We start from the raw sequence: 16,969 nt of genomic DNA, 5'->3' as shown, positions 1-16,969 counted from the left end.
GTATGTGGATTCAAGGACTTCGAGCCACATCCCATCGCTCTTTGGTCCAGTTTATTGGCAAATTCCTTCGTTTTTTAAAAATGTATTCATTCATGGGATGTGGGCGTCGCTGGCAAGGCCAGCATTTATTGCCCATCCCTAGTTGCCCTTGAGAAGGTGGTGGTGAGCCGCTGCCTTGAACCGCTGCAGTCCGTGTGGTGAAGGTGCCATTTAGGACTGAGATGAGGAGGAATTTCTTCACTCAGAGGGTGGTGAATCTTTGGAATTCTCTACCCCAGAGGGCTGTGGAAGCTCAATCATTGAGTATATTCAAGACAGAGATCGATAGATTTTGAATATTAAGGGTATCGAGGGATATGGGGATAGTGCGGGAAAGTGGAGATGAGGTAGAAGATCAGCCATGATCTTATTGAATGATGGAGCAGGCTCGAGGGGCCAAATGGTCCACTCCTGCTCCTAGTTCTTATGTTCTGTTCTTATGACTGTTCCAGTCTTGTGACATATATTTTTGATTATGCAGTGGTCCAAAAAATAATGGACAGGTGTGGACATTCTGACAAAGGTTTCACCTTCAATTGCATGTGTTGCTTTTTGCATTATGAGCATATTGAGGCTCCTCGCTATTGTATGATTTGATGTGGTTTCTTTTTCTTTTTTCCCCCCCCTTCTGCTTCTCTCTCTCTCTCTCTCTCTCTTCCTCCCCTCGCCTCTCTCTATTGCGCAATCTTCTTTCTGCAGTGCTGAAGAGTGTGCCCTTCACAGCCCGAACTGCTAAACGTGGGTCCCGGTTCTTCTGTGAAACGTCATTGTGTGAAGAGTCCAATTGTTAATATTTGTGCCCTCTACAGTCTACAGCTGTGACAGGTTTATATAATCCTTTTTTTTCATTGTGTGTCTCTTACTGTTTTTTAAAAGGAAATGATCGTTTTACATGGTCCATTTTAATTAACCCTTCTGAGAGTTTTCTTTTATCAATTCACTGTAAATGATCATTTAATGCCTCTCCCCTGGTGTTCCAGGAGATGGCTCCTTGCAGTCAATGGTAGAACATGGAGTTTGCCAGTTGAGGCAGGGATTCATTCAGACCTGGATATACCCAGCTAGTAAAATGGCTTGTCCAGACACTGATGCAAGGTCCCCCAATTTGGGGTTTGGTTGAGGGGGAAGAATCAGTTGGGGTGGGTTGAGGGAGGTGGGGGGGATTGGTTCAGATGGGGTGGTGGTGGGTGGTGTTGCCTCTTGGTAGCTGTTGCTAAGGAACATTGACGGTGGCCAAGCAGAACTTTGCCAGCCAGGTTGTCTTCTGTTACCTGTAGGACAGTGCGACGGCGGAAAGCTACAAGGCAAGTGTTTCAATTTTAGGCGAGAGAATTCTGTTGTTTCTTTGTGTGCCTGATCAATATTTTTGCAAAGCTCTTCCATTCATTCATTCCCACGTTCATTCTCCTCATCCTTTGTTGCTCTCCTTGCATTTCTAATTGAATGTGTAGTCTCTGTGACATCTTATCATCTTTTCAAATGGAATAGTCTTGTTTATTCTGGGACAATAAAAGTAAGTGAAAGAAATTCTAATTTCTGAAAGGATTGTAGTTGTCTCCTCCTCTCAGCACCATGACTCTTCGCTGAAGTTCTAGCTGCAGGTAAAACTGGCGATGGTCGGAATCCCATCCCTTTTTATTAAAAAGCTTTTCTTCTGTCGCCTCCATTCATTCATCTTCATTTTCTTCATTTCTTTAGCTGAAGGGAAGAGTATGATCCGTAATTTTCCAAATTCTCCGACACGGGTAAGGGTTTGTTGAATGCACGGCCACAGCAATGAAACTAGTGTGCTCGCAAGCTTGCCAGCTTCAGCCCTACCATCTGTAGCCCAAAATGAGAAGCTAATGTGAATCGAGCCTCAAGTAAGAGTCCTCTGGGAGGGCGAAGGCTAAGGGAAGGCTTTGAAATGCTTTTGGTTTACAATCTAGGTCAACTGATCTGCTTTGAGAAATTTTTGCAAATGTTACAAACTTTTAAATTTATTTTTTTCTCAGAATATCGCTCAACGTTAGAATTTTATCGCACCCAGATGCAACTATTAAACAAATGCCGAATTCCGGCTCAAACAAGGGTGCAGTTGCAAAATTGACCCCGTGTTGCCAGACGATTCTGAGACTCTTTTCTTTCACAGGCCTGTGTGGTTTTAAAAAAAAAAAAAGGAAATACATAATAAGTCCTTGATGCGCATAAGGAGCAGAACCAGCTCCAGGCTCGGTTTCACTAGTTGCTATGGACTACAAGGAACATGACCCAAGAGTTGCCTGAAATCAAATACGCGACTGCTGATTGCCTTGTTCCAGTCAGATGGCTGTGTTCCATTGCTAACTCTCCCAGTATATGGGGACATGCGGATCATAACACAAAGCTTTAATGACTCCTCAGCCAGTCGATTTGTTTTTCCAATTGTTTCCCTTGCTCTCCTGAAGGCCATAACCTTTAGTGAGGTACTGTTCCGCGGGCACTGCACCCAAGTAGCTGTTCTTGACGTATATGCCTAGAGACTTGAGTGTTGGCAGGCTATTGGACTGTGAAGGGCATCAGGGTAGTGGTTATTGGATAGTGGAAACCCCTGCTGATTTTTTTTTTTGCCCTTCCGCAGCTTCCAGTATTCAGCCGCAGCGCCCTCGCCTCTGATTCAGTAGGTTCAAGTCCCACTCCAGAGACTTGAGCACATAATCTGGGCTGACACTCCAGTACCGAGGCCCCGTCTGCGCTCTCAGGTGGATGTAAAAGATCCCACGGCCACTATTTGAAGAAGAGCGGGGGAATTCTTCCTGGTGTCCTGGCCCAGTATTTATCCCTCAACCAACATCACTAAAACAGATGAGCTGATCATTATCACATTGCTGTTTGTGGCACAGATCGGCACACAAATCGGCATTTTCTACATTACAACAGTGACCACACTGCCAAAGCACGTCATTCAAAGTGCTTTGGGACGTCCTGAGGTCGTGAAAGTTCCTTCGTTTTCCTGTTGCGGCCAGTTGCATTGCCCACACTGCTACCCTGGCTGAGACCAGCTGAGTCAACACAGATTGAACCTAGGATCTCCCAGGTCTCTCTGGCTCAGTACCACGGCATTTACCCACCGTGCCGTCTGGGGAAAGCTGGTCGAAGGAATAATTCCACTTGTTGCATTGCAGCACGACATTTCAGGAATTTTAAGTGCTGGCTCAGGGACCTAATTTTCGGGTGTCCTCGCCTCGGTGATGGGACCACGGGTAACTTTGATCATTTACTCGACCTTGTTTTGAGAAAGGAGTTTTAGAAGGGTGCCTCTTTTTGATTGGACAATGGGATAAATTGTGACTTTTGGTTGCCAGTCAACTCGATTATTTATTTTTTTGCAGTCAAGCATGAAAGCAGAACTTGTTGAACAGATTGTACCTGAATTGTTTCAAAAAGTGTCCAGCCTTAGGGCTGAAGGTGACGGAAAGGCAGAGGGAGTACTTCCTGCAAATGTGAGATCGATGGGTTATTAAGAGATATGGAGCCAAGGCGGATAGATGGAGTTAGGATACAAAACAGCCATTGAGATGGAGCACATTGTTGGTTTGTACCCCTCTCAAGGTACACCAAGTGACTGGACCAGTCCAAGCTCACGTGAGGGTAGCTGCTGTTGGCTCAATTGTTGAGCGACGGTGACTACTTGTGCCACCCCTTCTTCCTGGGTGAAGGAGAGATTGTGGATCTGACGGCAAAGGGGCGGAGGCAGTCCAAGTGTCAAGTGAATTACAGAGTATCCCAGCTGTTCTCCCAAACTTCCTTCCATCCAATAGAAGGCAGGCAGCTGAGCTGTGGTGCCATTGCACTCTCCTAACTTTGGTAGGACAGGACTGGTGGTGTCCGCTCTTCCTTAATGGTGTGTCTTTGACCATCTAAATGCTGAAGCCATAAGAAAAAGAGTATGGAAAAGGGAACCAATTAAGTGCAACGTGTGGGGAGTTTTTTTTAAATTTATTTGTTCACGGGATGTGGGCGTCGCTGGCAAGGCCAGCATTTATTGGCCATCCCTAATTGCCCTTGAGAAGGTGGTGAGCTGCTGCCTTGAACCGATGCTCTTATTAGCGGTTTGGTACAACTGAGTGGCTTGCTGGGCCATTTCAGAGGGCAGTTAAGAGTCAACCACATTGCTGTGGGTCTGGAGTCACATACAGGCCAGACCGGGTCAGGACGGCAGATTTCCCTCCCTAAAGGACATTAGTGAACCAGATGGGTTTTTACGACAATCTGATGGTTTCATGGTCACCATTACCGATACTAGCTTTTTATTCCAGATTTATTTAATTCACTGAATTTAAATTCCCCAGCTACCGTGGTGGGATTTGAACTCATTTCTCTGGATTAGTCCAAGCCTCTGGATTACTAGTCCAGTAACATAACCACTATGCTACTGTTCCCAGCCTTCCTGTGCACTCAGTTTGTACTACACATCAGCTGTGACTGATTGAGTCCATTTGAAAAATAATCATCCATTTCCCAACACCTATACCTGTTAGCTGGATAAGTGTGCGTGTATCTTCAGAGGTACCATTTGCTATTGCTTGCCGTCATTTTGATTGTACGCAACTTGATGTCTTGTCGTTGTTTCAGACCCGCTCCCCTGCAGAGCTGCTTCGCTTTGTCGCTTGATTGCCTCTTGTTACCCAACCAGAAGAGCAAAGTCATTGGTACCAATTACCTTTACCCTTTTTGGTTTCTGTTTTCCACAGATCTTAGAAGTCAACCGTACCGACGCGCAGATGCGGTGATACGAAACGGGTGGAAACGCCTCTGAAGAAAAGGGTGGGTTGGGGGAACTGCGACCAAAAAAGACAGTGTTATTGAAAACTGTTCCATTGAGGAGCATCTTGGGATGAACTTATTTTTGTTAGTCCCAACGACTCCCTGAAATGAATTTCCTGCACGTGTATCTTCCTAATCCACTACACATGGGCACACAAGAACGGCGTTGTGTGGAGAAAAAAAGAGCTCAAAACAACGGTGGAGGTTGGGGAGCGAGCATTCCTCAAGAGAAAAGACTTGACGAGAAGTGTTGTCTTTCCAACCAAACTTGGACAGCCCGTGAAAATTGAATGCCTTGCTACGACAGTATTAGCCTGGACACATTAACCATGAAGTTCTTTCTGTGCTTGTAGTCTTAATTAATTTAAGGTATTTTTCTAATATTACTCCTATGTTTTGTACAGTCGATTTGGCCTTTTGTGGCGACTCCAAAGGAACTTTGGCGTCTGTTATTGCCAAAGTAAAATGGCGGCTGCCTTCGTTATTTTTCTCTTGCATTGATTTCAAACCCATTTGGAATTCCTTCTGAGCATTTCCAGGTGATTAGCCCTTTGAGTATTGCTAAGTATTTTGGTTTATTTGGAAATCACATCCAGCAACAACAACAAAAGGAAGTCCAGTTAGACTTGCAGTTTTTTTCAGGATGGGAGGATTTTTACTGAAGGGGAGGCATTTTCCCTCCCATAATACTCAATGAAAGAAAAGTTTAGAGCCATGAAGTCTACCTAGAAACAGATGTAGGGACAAATCCCCCCCCCCCCCCCTCTTAATAAGTCGAATCTCTTCACTTTTTGTTTTTACTGCGGGTTTCAGCCACTTAAAGACACTCTGGGAAAAATCTGAATGATTAAAATCTGCATTCTACTCCATGTTTTACATCCAGCCCATTCTTGGTTATCCATTTACTTATGACTGTTGCAGTACTCAAAGGGTTAATCTTCCACCAAGTGTTGATTACATGGGATGGAATTTCAATCCTGACTTTGGTCCTGGACTCGGGGCTCCTATTTTTCAGATTGCGTGTGGGGGGTCTGAGTTTAGGATTACGTCACCGACACTCGACAGGCTGGCTCCAGGTTCTTGACCTGCTGCACAGCCGTGGCCCCATGAGTCCAATCCTGACTAGATCTGAGCCCGGTGAATTGAGAAGGATGCATCCAATTAGAATCGGAACTGGTTCAGTTCAGATCCGGCAATCATTTTATTCCAGGTTTTTTTTTCTTCCCTTGCTAACTGGCACATTCTCTCCTGTTGGAAGTTATGGGACTGAATGCTGTCGAGGGAATTGACTTACCTATTGTTAGGACACTCAGTCACACTCCCTTGCAATGTTATGGTTTTCAATTGAGATAGACCTCTGATCTGTCACTAGATTTATTTACTGTATACACTATAGGAACATTTGCACTTAAGCCAATACCCTTAAATGTTGTGATACAATTCTGGGGTCAAACCCTTAGTTCATGACCTCAAACTACTCCTTCGCTACCACCGCCAGTGACAGCCCTGCCAAAGAATCGCGGCCGAGCTCGCTGATCTCCGCTGGGCTGGCTCCTGGCCTCCCTTAAAGCAACTCGGCTGAAAGGAGCACCTTTGTTGCTTGGGCGTCGAGTGGGGCGGACTCGGCTCAGACGCCCTTCGCGGTTGACTAGCCGGCGGGCACTCGCTGCTCAGGCTCCCACGTGAAGAAGGACCACTTGGGTGAGGCACCAGAGAATGGCTGGTGCCCGTGGAACCTGCACCTCAGTATGAGTTGGTGGTAGGGGGGGGAAAGAAGAACAAAAAGTGAATCTGTGCAGTTATCAAAACCAAACTCCAGTCAGGTGAGGCTCCGCCTCCAGCTCTCACTGGTGTCCGCGGTTCCCAGAATGTACATCGGTCAGCTCTAAATGCAAGCATCAGGCGATTAAAAACTGACAGTTTCTAATTTTATTAGGCAGTACCAAAGTTGTGCTTTACAATGTAAAGTTGAAATTCCTATATTTAAGAAAATGTAACAAACTCCTGGAAGCTGTCGGTAGCCTATTTTAGGGAATTGAACACTTGCCGTCTGAAAGGGTTACCTGAAGGCCAAGAATCAAAGGTTTACATGTAAATATAAGGCATTTCAGATGCAATTTAGTGTTACGGTTTTCTCCGATGTCATTTTGCAAAAGAGGTGGAAAAAAACCCAATGATCTTGTGCGAGACCTTGTTTAAAAAAAAAAAAAAATCAGCCTTGCGTTCTAATCCAAATTTGTGGTTTTGATGCTTAGCTGCATCATCACTCAAAAACCATTTGCAGCACAAAGGAGGCCATTCTGCCTATCGTGCCTGTCCCAGTGCCAGCTTCTTAACTGGATCCAGCTACTCTAATCTCATTTCTCTGCTCTTTCCACATATGCTTTTATCTCCTCCTTTTCAAATCTTATCTAATTCCCTTTTTTGACAGTCACTTCTGGCAAAACATTCCACCTTCTAATAACTTGGGACAAATTTCTTCTTATTTCCTCTTCATTCTTCTTCTAGTGATAACCCATAGTCTATGGCCCCCTTTTTTTATTGATTCAGCAACCAGTCGAAACAGTCTTTCACTATTAATCCTCTCAAAGCCTTTCATAATTTTGGAAACCTGTCAGCTCCCTTCCTTAATCTAACAGGGGAGTTATCCCGTGAGCCCTGGCTAATATTTATCCCTCAACCAAGATCGCTTTTTAAAAAAAAACAAAAAAAAACACGATTATCTGGTCATTATTTCATTGCTGTTTGTGGGAGCTTGCTGTGTGCAAATTGGCTGCCGCGTTTCCTACTTTACAACAGTGACTACACTCCAAAAAGTACTTCATTGGCTGTAAAGCGCTTTGGGACGTCCAGTGGTCGTGAAAGGCGCTATAGAAATGCAAGTCTTTCTTTCTCTGTTCCAACAAAAAAAAGCCCCAATTTATCAAGCCGTCCTTCTTAATTATTGCATCTCATTCCTGGCATCATTATAATGAATCTTCACCGTTCCCTTTCCACGGCTCTATTATCCTTCCTATAATGGGGTGCCCAGAACTGCCTAAGCAGTATCTTGTACAAATTCAACATCACTTACTGTTTAATTTTTTTAAAAAGACTTCAAGTAACCATGACTACTATGACCTAGTAATATACAGCAGCCCTGCAGAAACCCAGACCAGATAACTGTTTGCCTGCTGTGGGATTCTACTGAAGATGTTAGTATGACACTGAGTTTTATTTGATGTGATCTTTTATAATGCTCTTTCCCTGATTACTGTTCGGCTCTCTATTGAGTGAGCAAAAATACCAAATGGACAGGACTGCAGGTTTGTTCCAGGCCCCCAACCCCCCTCAGAGTGTATTTTACTAAAATGGGAATCTAGGTTCATGTTGGTGAAAGGCTGAAGCTTCATCTAGATAATGTACATGAGCCTAACCATATCAAGGCCTGATGCTTCTATGGACTCTTGAAAGCGGGCATGCTTTTTCTTTATTCCGCGGTTCTTATGCCTCTCTCTCGCTCTCTCTCTGTTTCTCTCGTGTATATGTGTATGACTCTCTGATTCTTTCTGTGTGTGTGTACCTTTCTCTCACTCATTTTCTGGCCTCTCCCAAGCCCATTGTGCTGCTACATTACAGAGCTCTGCTTCCACCCCCAAGTAGGCCCAAACCTATTCCTTAATGGACTCTCTCTCAATTTAGCTGACTTTATTACAGGCGTAGCCAGGTTGACCCGGCATGGTAACAAGTCCCGTCGAGCTCCCGAAAAATGACGACCTTCAGAATGGCTTGAGTGTACATCATTGACCCTAGATCTCCCGATTATTACAGATGGGTTCGTGAGGCGGAGGTCGAGTCTGACGATGGGAAATTGATGTATTATCAGCCGGTTCACTGATCAGTTTTATTTATTGGAAAGTTTTAAAATTATGTTTGTAAACGTTGCTGTCCAAAGACGACAAAATTATTTAAAGCAAGTTGTTTCAAAGTAACTCATTGGCCTTTCATTTTCAAACAAAATAACCCGAGCAGCAAACTTTTTAAAATGACACTGTTGAAAAGTTTAAAACTCTGGATCTGTGCCATCAGTTTTATTTTTCAATTTATGTTGCTTCCCCCGCATATGAATGGAATGTTCCTGATGTCATGGATTGAATGGCCTTGCATTGTTTGTTTAGTTCGTGACATCATCCAGCAGAATAGCTGATACAAAGCTGGGGGTGGTGGGGGGGCAGTGACATTTTAGTAATAAATGCTGAGGTGTAGACTCAGGATATATATGTATATTTTTATAATACTGGATTTGAATAAGTCTGCCCATCAGTAGTCATTATTTAAAAAGTAAGCTGTGGACTTGGGTGGGGGGCGGGTGGGGGAAGGAAATAGACTTCAAATAATCCATACATTCCTTGTACAAAGCCACGGGGTTGCCATTTTATTTTTGTGTCTTTCTGGCATGTATTACGTATGCAATATTTAGTTTGTATTTTAACCATTCCAATCCGTTCCAAACTCTACATTCTTCTAGTTAACTGTATCCTTTTGTAATTGTAAAAAATCTGTTAAATTCATTCCATTTTTCAATTTTTTTTTAAACTGTTTTTTAAAACTATGCCAAAGTTGAGGCCTTCAGCCTCTAAGCAATACTGTACATATTATTCTTAATAATTATTATAAATCCAGCTCTGTGTGGTCTAAGTGTTGTGATTTACGTGTTCTTACATTTTTAGTGGAAATATGAAAGATTCTCCCGTATTTCTAGTGACCAAAAGTTGGGCTGCCAGTGGGAGGGCTGGAGTTCAGAGCCCAGCCTGGGATGATCATGTCTCGTGGCTAAGCGCTATTAACTATTTGTCTCCCAGTGTGTAGCACCAAGGCTAAGATGCTCATGTAACAGTTTTGTGCTTGCCCCGTGACAGCTTGATAGCTCCTTCAGGAAGTTTTTTTAAATCACAACTGGAGTATTGCGTCCAGTTCTGGTCACCACGCTTTAGGAAAGTTGTGAAGGTCCTTGAGAGGGTGCAGAGGAGATTTACCAGAATGGTTCTGGGGATGGGGAATCTTTAGCTACAGGGACAAGTTGGAGAAGCTGGATTTGTTTTCATTAGAGCAAAGGAGGTTGAGGGGTGATTTGATAGAGGTGTACAAGATTATGACGGGTTTGGATAGGCTAGACGGGGAAAGGCTGTTCCCACTAGCTGATGGTACAAGGACTAGGGGACACAGATATAAGGTTTTGGGCAAGAGATACAGGGGGGCTGTGAGGAAAAACTTTTACGCAGTGAGTGGTGAGGACTTGGAACTCGCTGCCGATGGAAGCGGAGACATTCAATGTTTTCAAGGGGAGACTGGATAGGCACTTGAGGGAAATAAACTTGCAGGGCTACGGGGAGAGAGCGGGGGAATGGGACTGACTGGATTGCTCTACAGTGAGCTGGCACTGACTCGATGGGCCGAATGGCCTCCTTCTGTGCCATTATGACTATGACTGATTTCTTTCCAAAAGTAACATTTTGGGATGCAGTATGAGAGTTATTTGAGACATGATGTGTGGGGAGTGTAGCATGCTCGGGGGGAACGGGTGGCTTTGGGCCAATGGTTCCCAAAGCTCTTCACCACTGGGGGTTTTCCTCGCCTCACGTCTGGATCTGTTGTAGATTAATTGATAACAGACTGATTGCTGTGATTAGTCAACAACTCCATTATCATTGTATCATACGACCACCAGGATGGTAGAAGGTGAACTAGATGGGCCTTGTGTTTTTTCCATCTAGCAATTCCTATGGTCCTATCAGGATAATCAGTGGGGCACTTAGAAGCACAAAGCTGCCTGGGAGCAGGACAGCTGACACAACCATGGATCAATCTTGGTGGCCGGATTTCTGAGGTGAAGTTAATAGACAGGGGAGGGTTCTATATGACCCACCCCTAACATTTCCAAGGAAATTTGTTGTTCGAGATGTGGTGCAAAGCAATGGATAGATGCAGCATTGACGAGGATGTCGGCAAAGTGCCAGCAAAAGCACCCCACCACCTCCTTGAAGCTGCTGTTAACAAGCCCTCAGTTCAACAATGATAATCCCCTGTAACCTGGAAGCCATTTTACTTTCCATTGGTCTTTGATCTGAAAGGCAAGCTGCCCAAATGATCACCCTACGTCTGAACTGTACACCAGAGGAGATTTTACCGAGCGGTTCAAATCAGCAAGAGGTTAGTGACACATCTTGGGACCAAGGGTAAATCATCCTGTAAGGTCCGTCCACAATCTGCCCAAGGTCCCAGAGCACCCAAACCTGGTTCATGTAGTGCACAAAACAATGACTAGGAATGTCCATTTAAAGGGATAATAATGTTAACTGGTAAATGCATCTTGAAAGAGTACATGATATGAACGGGATTGATGCAGTTGCTAAACTGACATGTTTGCCTCACCGACCAGATTCACGAAGTAGAAGACAGCACTGGCAGTGTGGTACTTTTAAAAATTCGTTTATGGGATGTAGGTGTTGCTGGTAAGGCCAGCATTTATTGCCCATCCCTAGTTGCCCTTGAGAAGGTGGTGGTGAGCCGCCGCCTTGAACCGCTGCAGTCCGTGTGGTGAAGGTGCTCCCACAGTGCTGTTGGGGAGGGAGTTCCAGGATTTTGACCCAGCGACGATGAAGGACCGGCCGATATATTTCCAAGTCAGGATGGTGTGTGACTTGGAGGGGAACTTGGAGGTGGTGGTGTTCCCATGCGCCTGCTGCCCTTGTCCTTCTAGGTGGTAGAGGTCAGGTTTGGGAGGTGCTGCCGAAGAAACCTTGGCGAGTTGCTGCAGTGCATCTTGTAGATGATACACACTACAGCCACGGTACGCCGGTGGTGGAGGGAGTGAAGGTTTAAGGTGGTGGATGAGGTGCCAATCAAACGGGCTGCTTTGTCTTGGATGGTGTCGAGCTTCTTGAGTGTTGTTGGAGCTGCACTCATCCAGGCAAGTGGAGAGTATTCCATCACACTCCTTACTCGTACCTTGTAGATGGTGGAAAGGCTTTGGGGAGTCAGGAGGTGAGACACTCGCTGCAGAATACCCAGCCTCTGACCTGCTCTTGTTGCCACAGTATTTATGTGGCTGGTCCAGTTAAGTTTCTGGTCAATGGTGACCCCCAGGATCTTGATGCTGGGGGATTCAGCGATTAATAATGCCATTGAATGTCGAGGGGAGGTGGCTAGACCCTCGCTTGTTGGAGATAGTCATTGCCTGGCACTTATGTGGCGCGAATGTTACCTGCCACAGAGACCAGGAGGGTCGCACAAGTGCCCAGGCTCCAGCACTGCCTTTCAGCAGCTGTTGCGCCAGTCCTGGTAGGATGTGTACAGAGCAGCTTTCAATGTGCCAGCTACCTTGATGTTCTAGATGTCCAGGCCCAATGCCAGGTATCAGGCTTATTTGTCACCGTGAATCCAGGTCCTCATGTGAGGGACTTTGGCAAAGGGGCATGTCCCCAGCGTAAGACCAACTCCCCCTCCTACACCAGAAGGTTAACCTACATTAGGACTTTCCCGTCATTGAAGAAAAGAGAGAAAGACTAAAGCGCTCTTCACCCTTTCTCAACCTGGTGATGGGAAAATGTGCTGGTTAATTGTTAAACCTGGGCACACTAACCTGTATACGGCAGGAAGTAAGGATACAGGTTTTGATTGGTAAGAGACTCTGATTATGCATGCTGCAGTGTTTGGGAAAAGCCCAATCCACGACAATCCCCTTGTCACTTAAAATAGTGCTCTAGATATGACCTTTTCTATTTCACATACGTACCTCCAGACAGTCCCCTCTGATTGACCTCCTTTCAAGGCTAAATAATTCACAAGTGTTTCGAGCCTATCCACATAATTCAGACCATAAGAACATAAGAAATAAGAGCAGGAGTGGGCCATACGGCCCCTCGAGCCTGCTCCGCCATTCAATAAGATCATGGCTGATCATTGACCTCAACTCCACTTTCCCGCCCGATCCCCATATCCCTTGATTCCCCTAGAGTCCAAAAAACATCTATCGATCTCAACCTTGAATATACTCAAAGACTCAGCATTCTCAGCCCTCTAGGGCAGAGAATTCCAAAGATTCACAACCCTCTGGGTGAAGAAATTCCTCCTCGTCTCGGTCTTAAATGGCCGACCCCTTTATCCTGAGACTATGCCCCCTAGTTCTAGACACTCCAGCCAGGGGAAACAACTTCTCAGCATTTATGGTTTAGTATTGCTGCCATTTTGACTCACTCACCCCATGAGCAACAACCCGAGGGAGCCAGAATGTGCAAACGTCATAGTTTGACCCACCCCAAAAAAGCTACACTATCTGTCCCAGTTCTTTCAACAAATCGAGGGGAATAGACTGGGATGTCCATTTAACCTGAAGCCATCTTTCGAGGTGAAAAGTTGGGTTGTACGTTGTGTGTGATTGAAACTGTCTCGGTAGTTTATACGTCCAAACGCTGAATTTGGGAAGGTGATTTTTCAGATGTTTGAACCAAAAGTTTAGAATTGAATTCCTTCACTGTAGAAGTGATGCAAATGGGCAGCCTGAATGTTACAGTGGTCGTCCCTGGATAGATGTGGTGTGTACGGAGTGTGTCCAGAGAATTTGCTGCATCAAATTTGTCCCCAGAGTTACGCACCCAGTTTTTAGCCCTGTTGAACTCCTTCATCCTGCCTGTAATGTTACTAATCGAGCGCCTCTCCCTTTTGACTTGTTTCGCTTCACATGGCTGCTCGCCTTTCGGAACTGTCAACAACAACTACTTGCATTTGTATAGCGCCTTTAACATAGTGAAACATCCCAAGGCACGTCACGGGAGCGTTATCAGACAAAAATTGACACCAGGCCACAGGAGGTATTAGGGCAAAGAGGTAGGTTTTAAGGAGCGTCTTGAAGGAGGAAAGAGAGGCGGAGAGGTTTAGGGTGGGAATTCCAAGTATCCCATGTTCACCTGACGAAGGAGCAGCGCTCCGAAAGCTTGTGATTTCAAATAAAGCTGTTGGACTATAACCTGGTGTTGTGTGACTTCTTCCATTTGTCCACCCCAGTCCAACACCGGCATATCCACATTATGTTAAAACTGCCAAGATTAAAAGGAGGACTGAAAAAACGGCACCAGCAAGCCATTTTTCTGACTGTTGGTAGAATTGTAGCAAGTGATTGTGGGGATACACTATGGATACAATCTACATTTAAAGACAAAGAGCTCATTTTTGGTCCCTACCCCTTTGAGGCCACAGTCAGTGGGATTGTTGCATTGCAAGCCACAGTGCAACACCCCCCTCTTCTGGAAGAGATTCACAACAAAGAGCACTTGTTTTTTTGAAAAAAGATAAATAAGTGCAAGAAAAGACAGTACTGGAATGGAAAAGACAAATGACGTTATAACCTATGAGCGAGGGGTTCGGGTGGTGCTCAAACCCTGAGGTGGCTAAATGTTGGCATTGTAATACAAAGAGGGTAGAGAATCTTTTTTTTAATTGGTTTGTTTGATTTGGAACGATCTCTTGCTGTTTCAGGATGGCAGCAGCAAGCGGTGTGAATTCTGCCCTTTTTCACGGAAAACAACACTAGAATCGCAGCTTCTCCCTAGGTTCACGTGGGCAGCAAAAACCTTATGGGGGGAAATTGGTCACCGCCAGTAAAGAAGGAAAGACTTGCATTTCTATAGCACCATATCACGACCTCAGGACGTCCCAAAGCGCTTTACAGCCAATGAAGTACTTTTTGAAGTGTAGTCACTGTTGTAATGTAGGAAACGTGGCACCCAATTTGCGCACAGCAAGCTCCCACAAACAGCAATGTGATCATGACTAGATAATCTGTTTGTTATGTTGGTTGAGGGATAAATATTGGCCCAGGACACCGGGGAGAACTCCCCCTGCTCTTCTTCAAAATAGTGCCATGGGATCTTTTACATCCACCTGAGAGAGCAGACTGGGCTTCGGGTTAATGTCTCATCTGTAAGATGGAACCTCCAACAGTGCAGCACTCCCTCAGTATTTCACTGGAGTGTCAGCCTTGATTTTGTGCTCAAGTCTCGAGTGGGATTTGAACCCACAGCCTCCTGCTTCAGACGGGCAGCGCAGGTATGCATGCAGCTACTTAATGCAACCAACGTGGGTGACTGGGCCAACTAGCCATCGACCGTTTGATATGGGCACCGAGTTCCGGCATTGAGGCCATTAATATATTTTTGAGGCCTGAATGAGACTAGTGCTTGCCTAATGTACTAGCCCTTAGCACCACAGGTGCTTCTCCACCCCATTAAACTGCACCGTGGAGTGGAGGCGCACAGTAGGCCTCAGGCTTCAGCACTAAATAATGCAATTGCTCTATAGGCACTGACTATCTCATTATCATCCCACAATCACCATCCTATCTGGCTAGGCCTCTTTAAAACAGTACATCTCTCAGTCTTGCTGGTGAAATCCTCCTATTACTCCAGGATAATGCAATAAAAGCCTCAAATGTCTATTTGCCAACAATAACTACTCACTCTCGCCTCCCTCCTCTCCTCTTACGTCTAGTTGACGCTTCAGTCCTGTTCTCCAGCTAAACTGGCTCCTTGTGCCCCAATGAATCAACTTGAACATCCACATCCTCATTTCAAAACACTCCATGGCCCTACCCAGATCTGGGTAATCTTCTCCCACCAACCATTCCTACCACACTCTCTTGTTCCTCCGACTCTGGATTACTGCCACTTCCCACCCACTCAATCAGTATGCCCCTGCCCTTTGGAATTCTCTTCCAAAACTACTTTAGTTTAACTGTGCCTTTATTTCCCTTTCCCTGTCGGAGGGGCCCTGAATTCTGGGAGAACCCCAAAGGGTTAATACTGGAATTCTGGGAAGCCCAGATCCTTGAAAAGTTGACGGCTAAGCAACTCTCAGCCATAGATAACCGACAAACGTCTAATTGAGAGAGCCTGGGGCCATAAAGGTTATAAACCTGTCCCACGATCAGTCTGGGTACCTGACCACGAGATGAACACAATGATTTTTAAGGTGCTGTCAAAGTTGTGATGCTGACCCTCAATCTGGAGCGGATTGAGGAGAAAGGTTCAACTGGTCAGGAAGCTGTGCTTCTCAGCCAAACGCAAAATTTGACCATTATAATTTCTGACGTTCTTCGCAAAATCGATTGACACATTGGGAGGGACTCGCATAACTCTTAACTGGACATTGAGATTTAGCCCTGGCAAGAGGTTTTATCTCGGTACAGATTTAAGATTTAAAAACAACAGACCTTTCCCCTCACCAACCAGAGAGGAGAAGGAAAGGGAAAAGCCAAAAGGAAGGAAGAGAGACGAACAAAGAGAGGTTGACGAGAAAGGCAGGGAACTTTAGAAAGGAGCAGGAGGTTAAACAAAAGGCGACCAACCCTTTGACCTGCTCGGCAGAAGACGGAGGAGTTTACGAGATGAAATTGTAAGGTTAATAGAGGTTAAGGTCTAGGTTTTACAATTGTAGTTCCGAACGGGAACCCAATCATTTGAAATGGGTTCCGGGAAGTGTCATGATCAGAAAACATATTGCCACATTATCTAATAGCTCATGCCTCTGAGCATGATGTGAAAACCGTGAAGTGCAAGGCTAGCTAGCTAGATCCAGAAGGCGACAGAATTGAACTCTTGAGTATGCACAACAAACTCACAAAGTTATTGTCCCAGCAATCTGGTAGCCAAAAAATTGAACACAGAGCGTGGTGTTAAATCGCAAGCGTTCATACGACTCTATCCCATAATGTAGAATCCCAAACTTTTTCCTTCTTAGCGAGGAACAGCCGCAACAGCATCGTGCATTTATATAGCGCCTTTCGCGCAGTAAAAGGTCCCACACCGCTTCGCAGGAGCGTTATCGAACAAAATTTGACACCGAGCAGCATAAGGAGACATTCGGACAGGTGACCAAAAGCTGAGTCACTTCAGAGGACAGTTAAGAGTCAACCACATTGGTGTGGGACTGGAATTTGGTCACCTGCCCTAATTAATCCTTATGTGGCTCGGTGTCAAATTTTTTTGTCTTAAAAAATACTCCTGTGAAGCACCTTGGGACGTTTTGCTACATTAAAGGCGCTATATAAATACAAGTTGTTGTTGAATCAAATATAGGCCAGACTGGGTAAGGAAGGCAGGTTTCTTTCTCT

General features: G+C 45.2%; 1 protein-coding gene across 5 annotated transcripts in view; it reads left to right on the top strand.

The window, feature by feature from the left end:
• LOC147096992 (formin-like protein 3) overlaps positions 1–9,485 on the top strand; it is a 190,603-nt gene extending 181,118 nt beyond the window's left edge. For 2 of the 5 annotated variants that reach the window (XM_085972708.1, XM_085972705.1), the window contains 2 exons: positions 739–864; positions 4,752–4,835. In XM_085972708.1, coding sequence (XP_085828834.1) covers positions 739–830 — 92 coding nt within the window. In that variant the 3' untranslated portion in view covers positions 831–864; positions 4,752–4,835. Of the gene's footprint in view, positions 1–738; positions 865–1,737; positions 1,785–4,751 lie in introns of all 5 variants that reach the window. The other 3 variants (XR_015074454.1, XM_085972706.1, XM_085972707.1) reach the window with 3 other exon arrangements.
• The last annotated feature ends 7,484 nt before the right edge of the window (positions 9,486–16,969 follow it).

The sequence above is a fragment of the Somniosus microcephalus genome, chromosome 33, assembly GCF_052327205.1.
Source record: "Somniosus microcephalus isolate GS21.2 chromosome 33, FLI_Smic_1.0, whole genome shotgun sequence".
Lineage (NCBI taxonomy): Eukaryota > Metazoa > Chordata > Chondrichthyes > Squaliformes > Somniosidae > Somniosus > Somniosus microcephalus.
The sequence above is the reverse complement of the archived record's forward strand: the minus strand, read 5'-3'. Positions and strand labels throughout refer to the sequence as shown.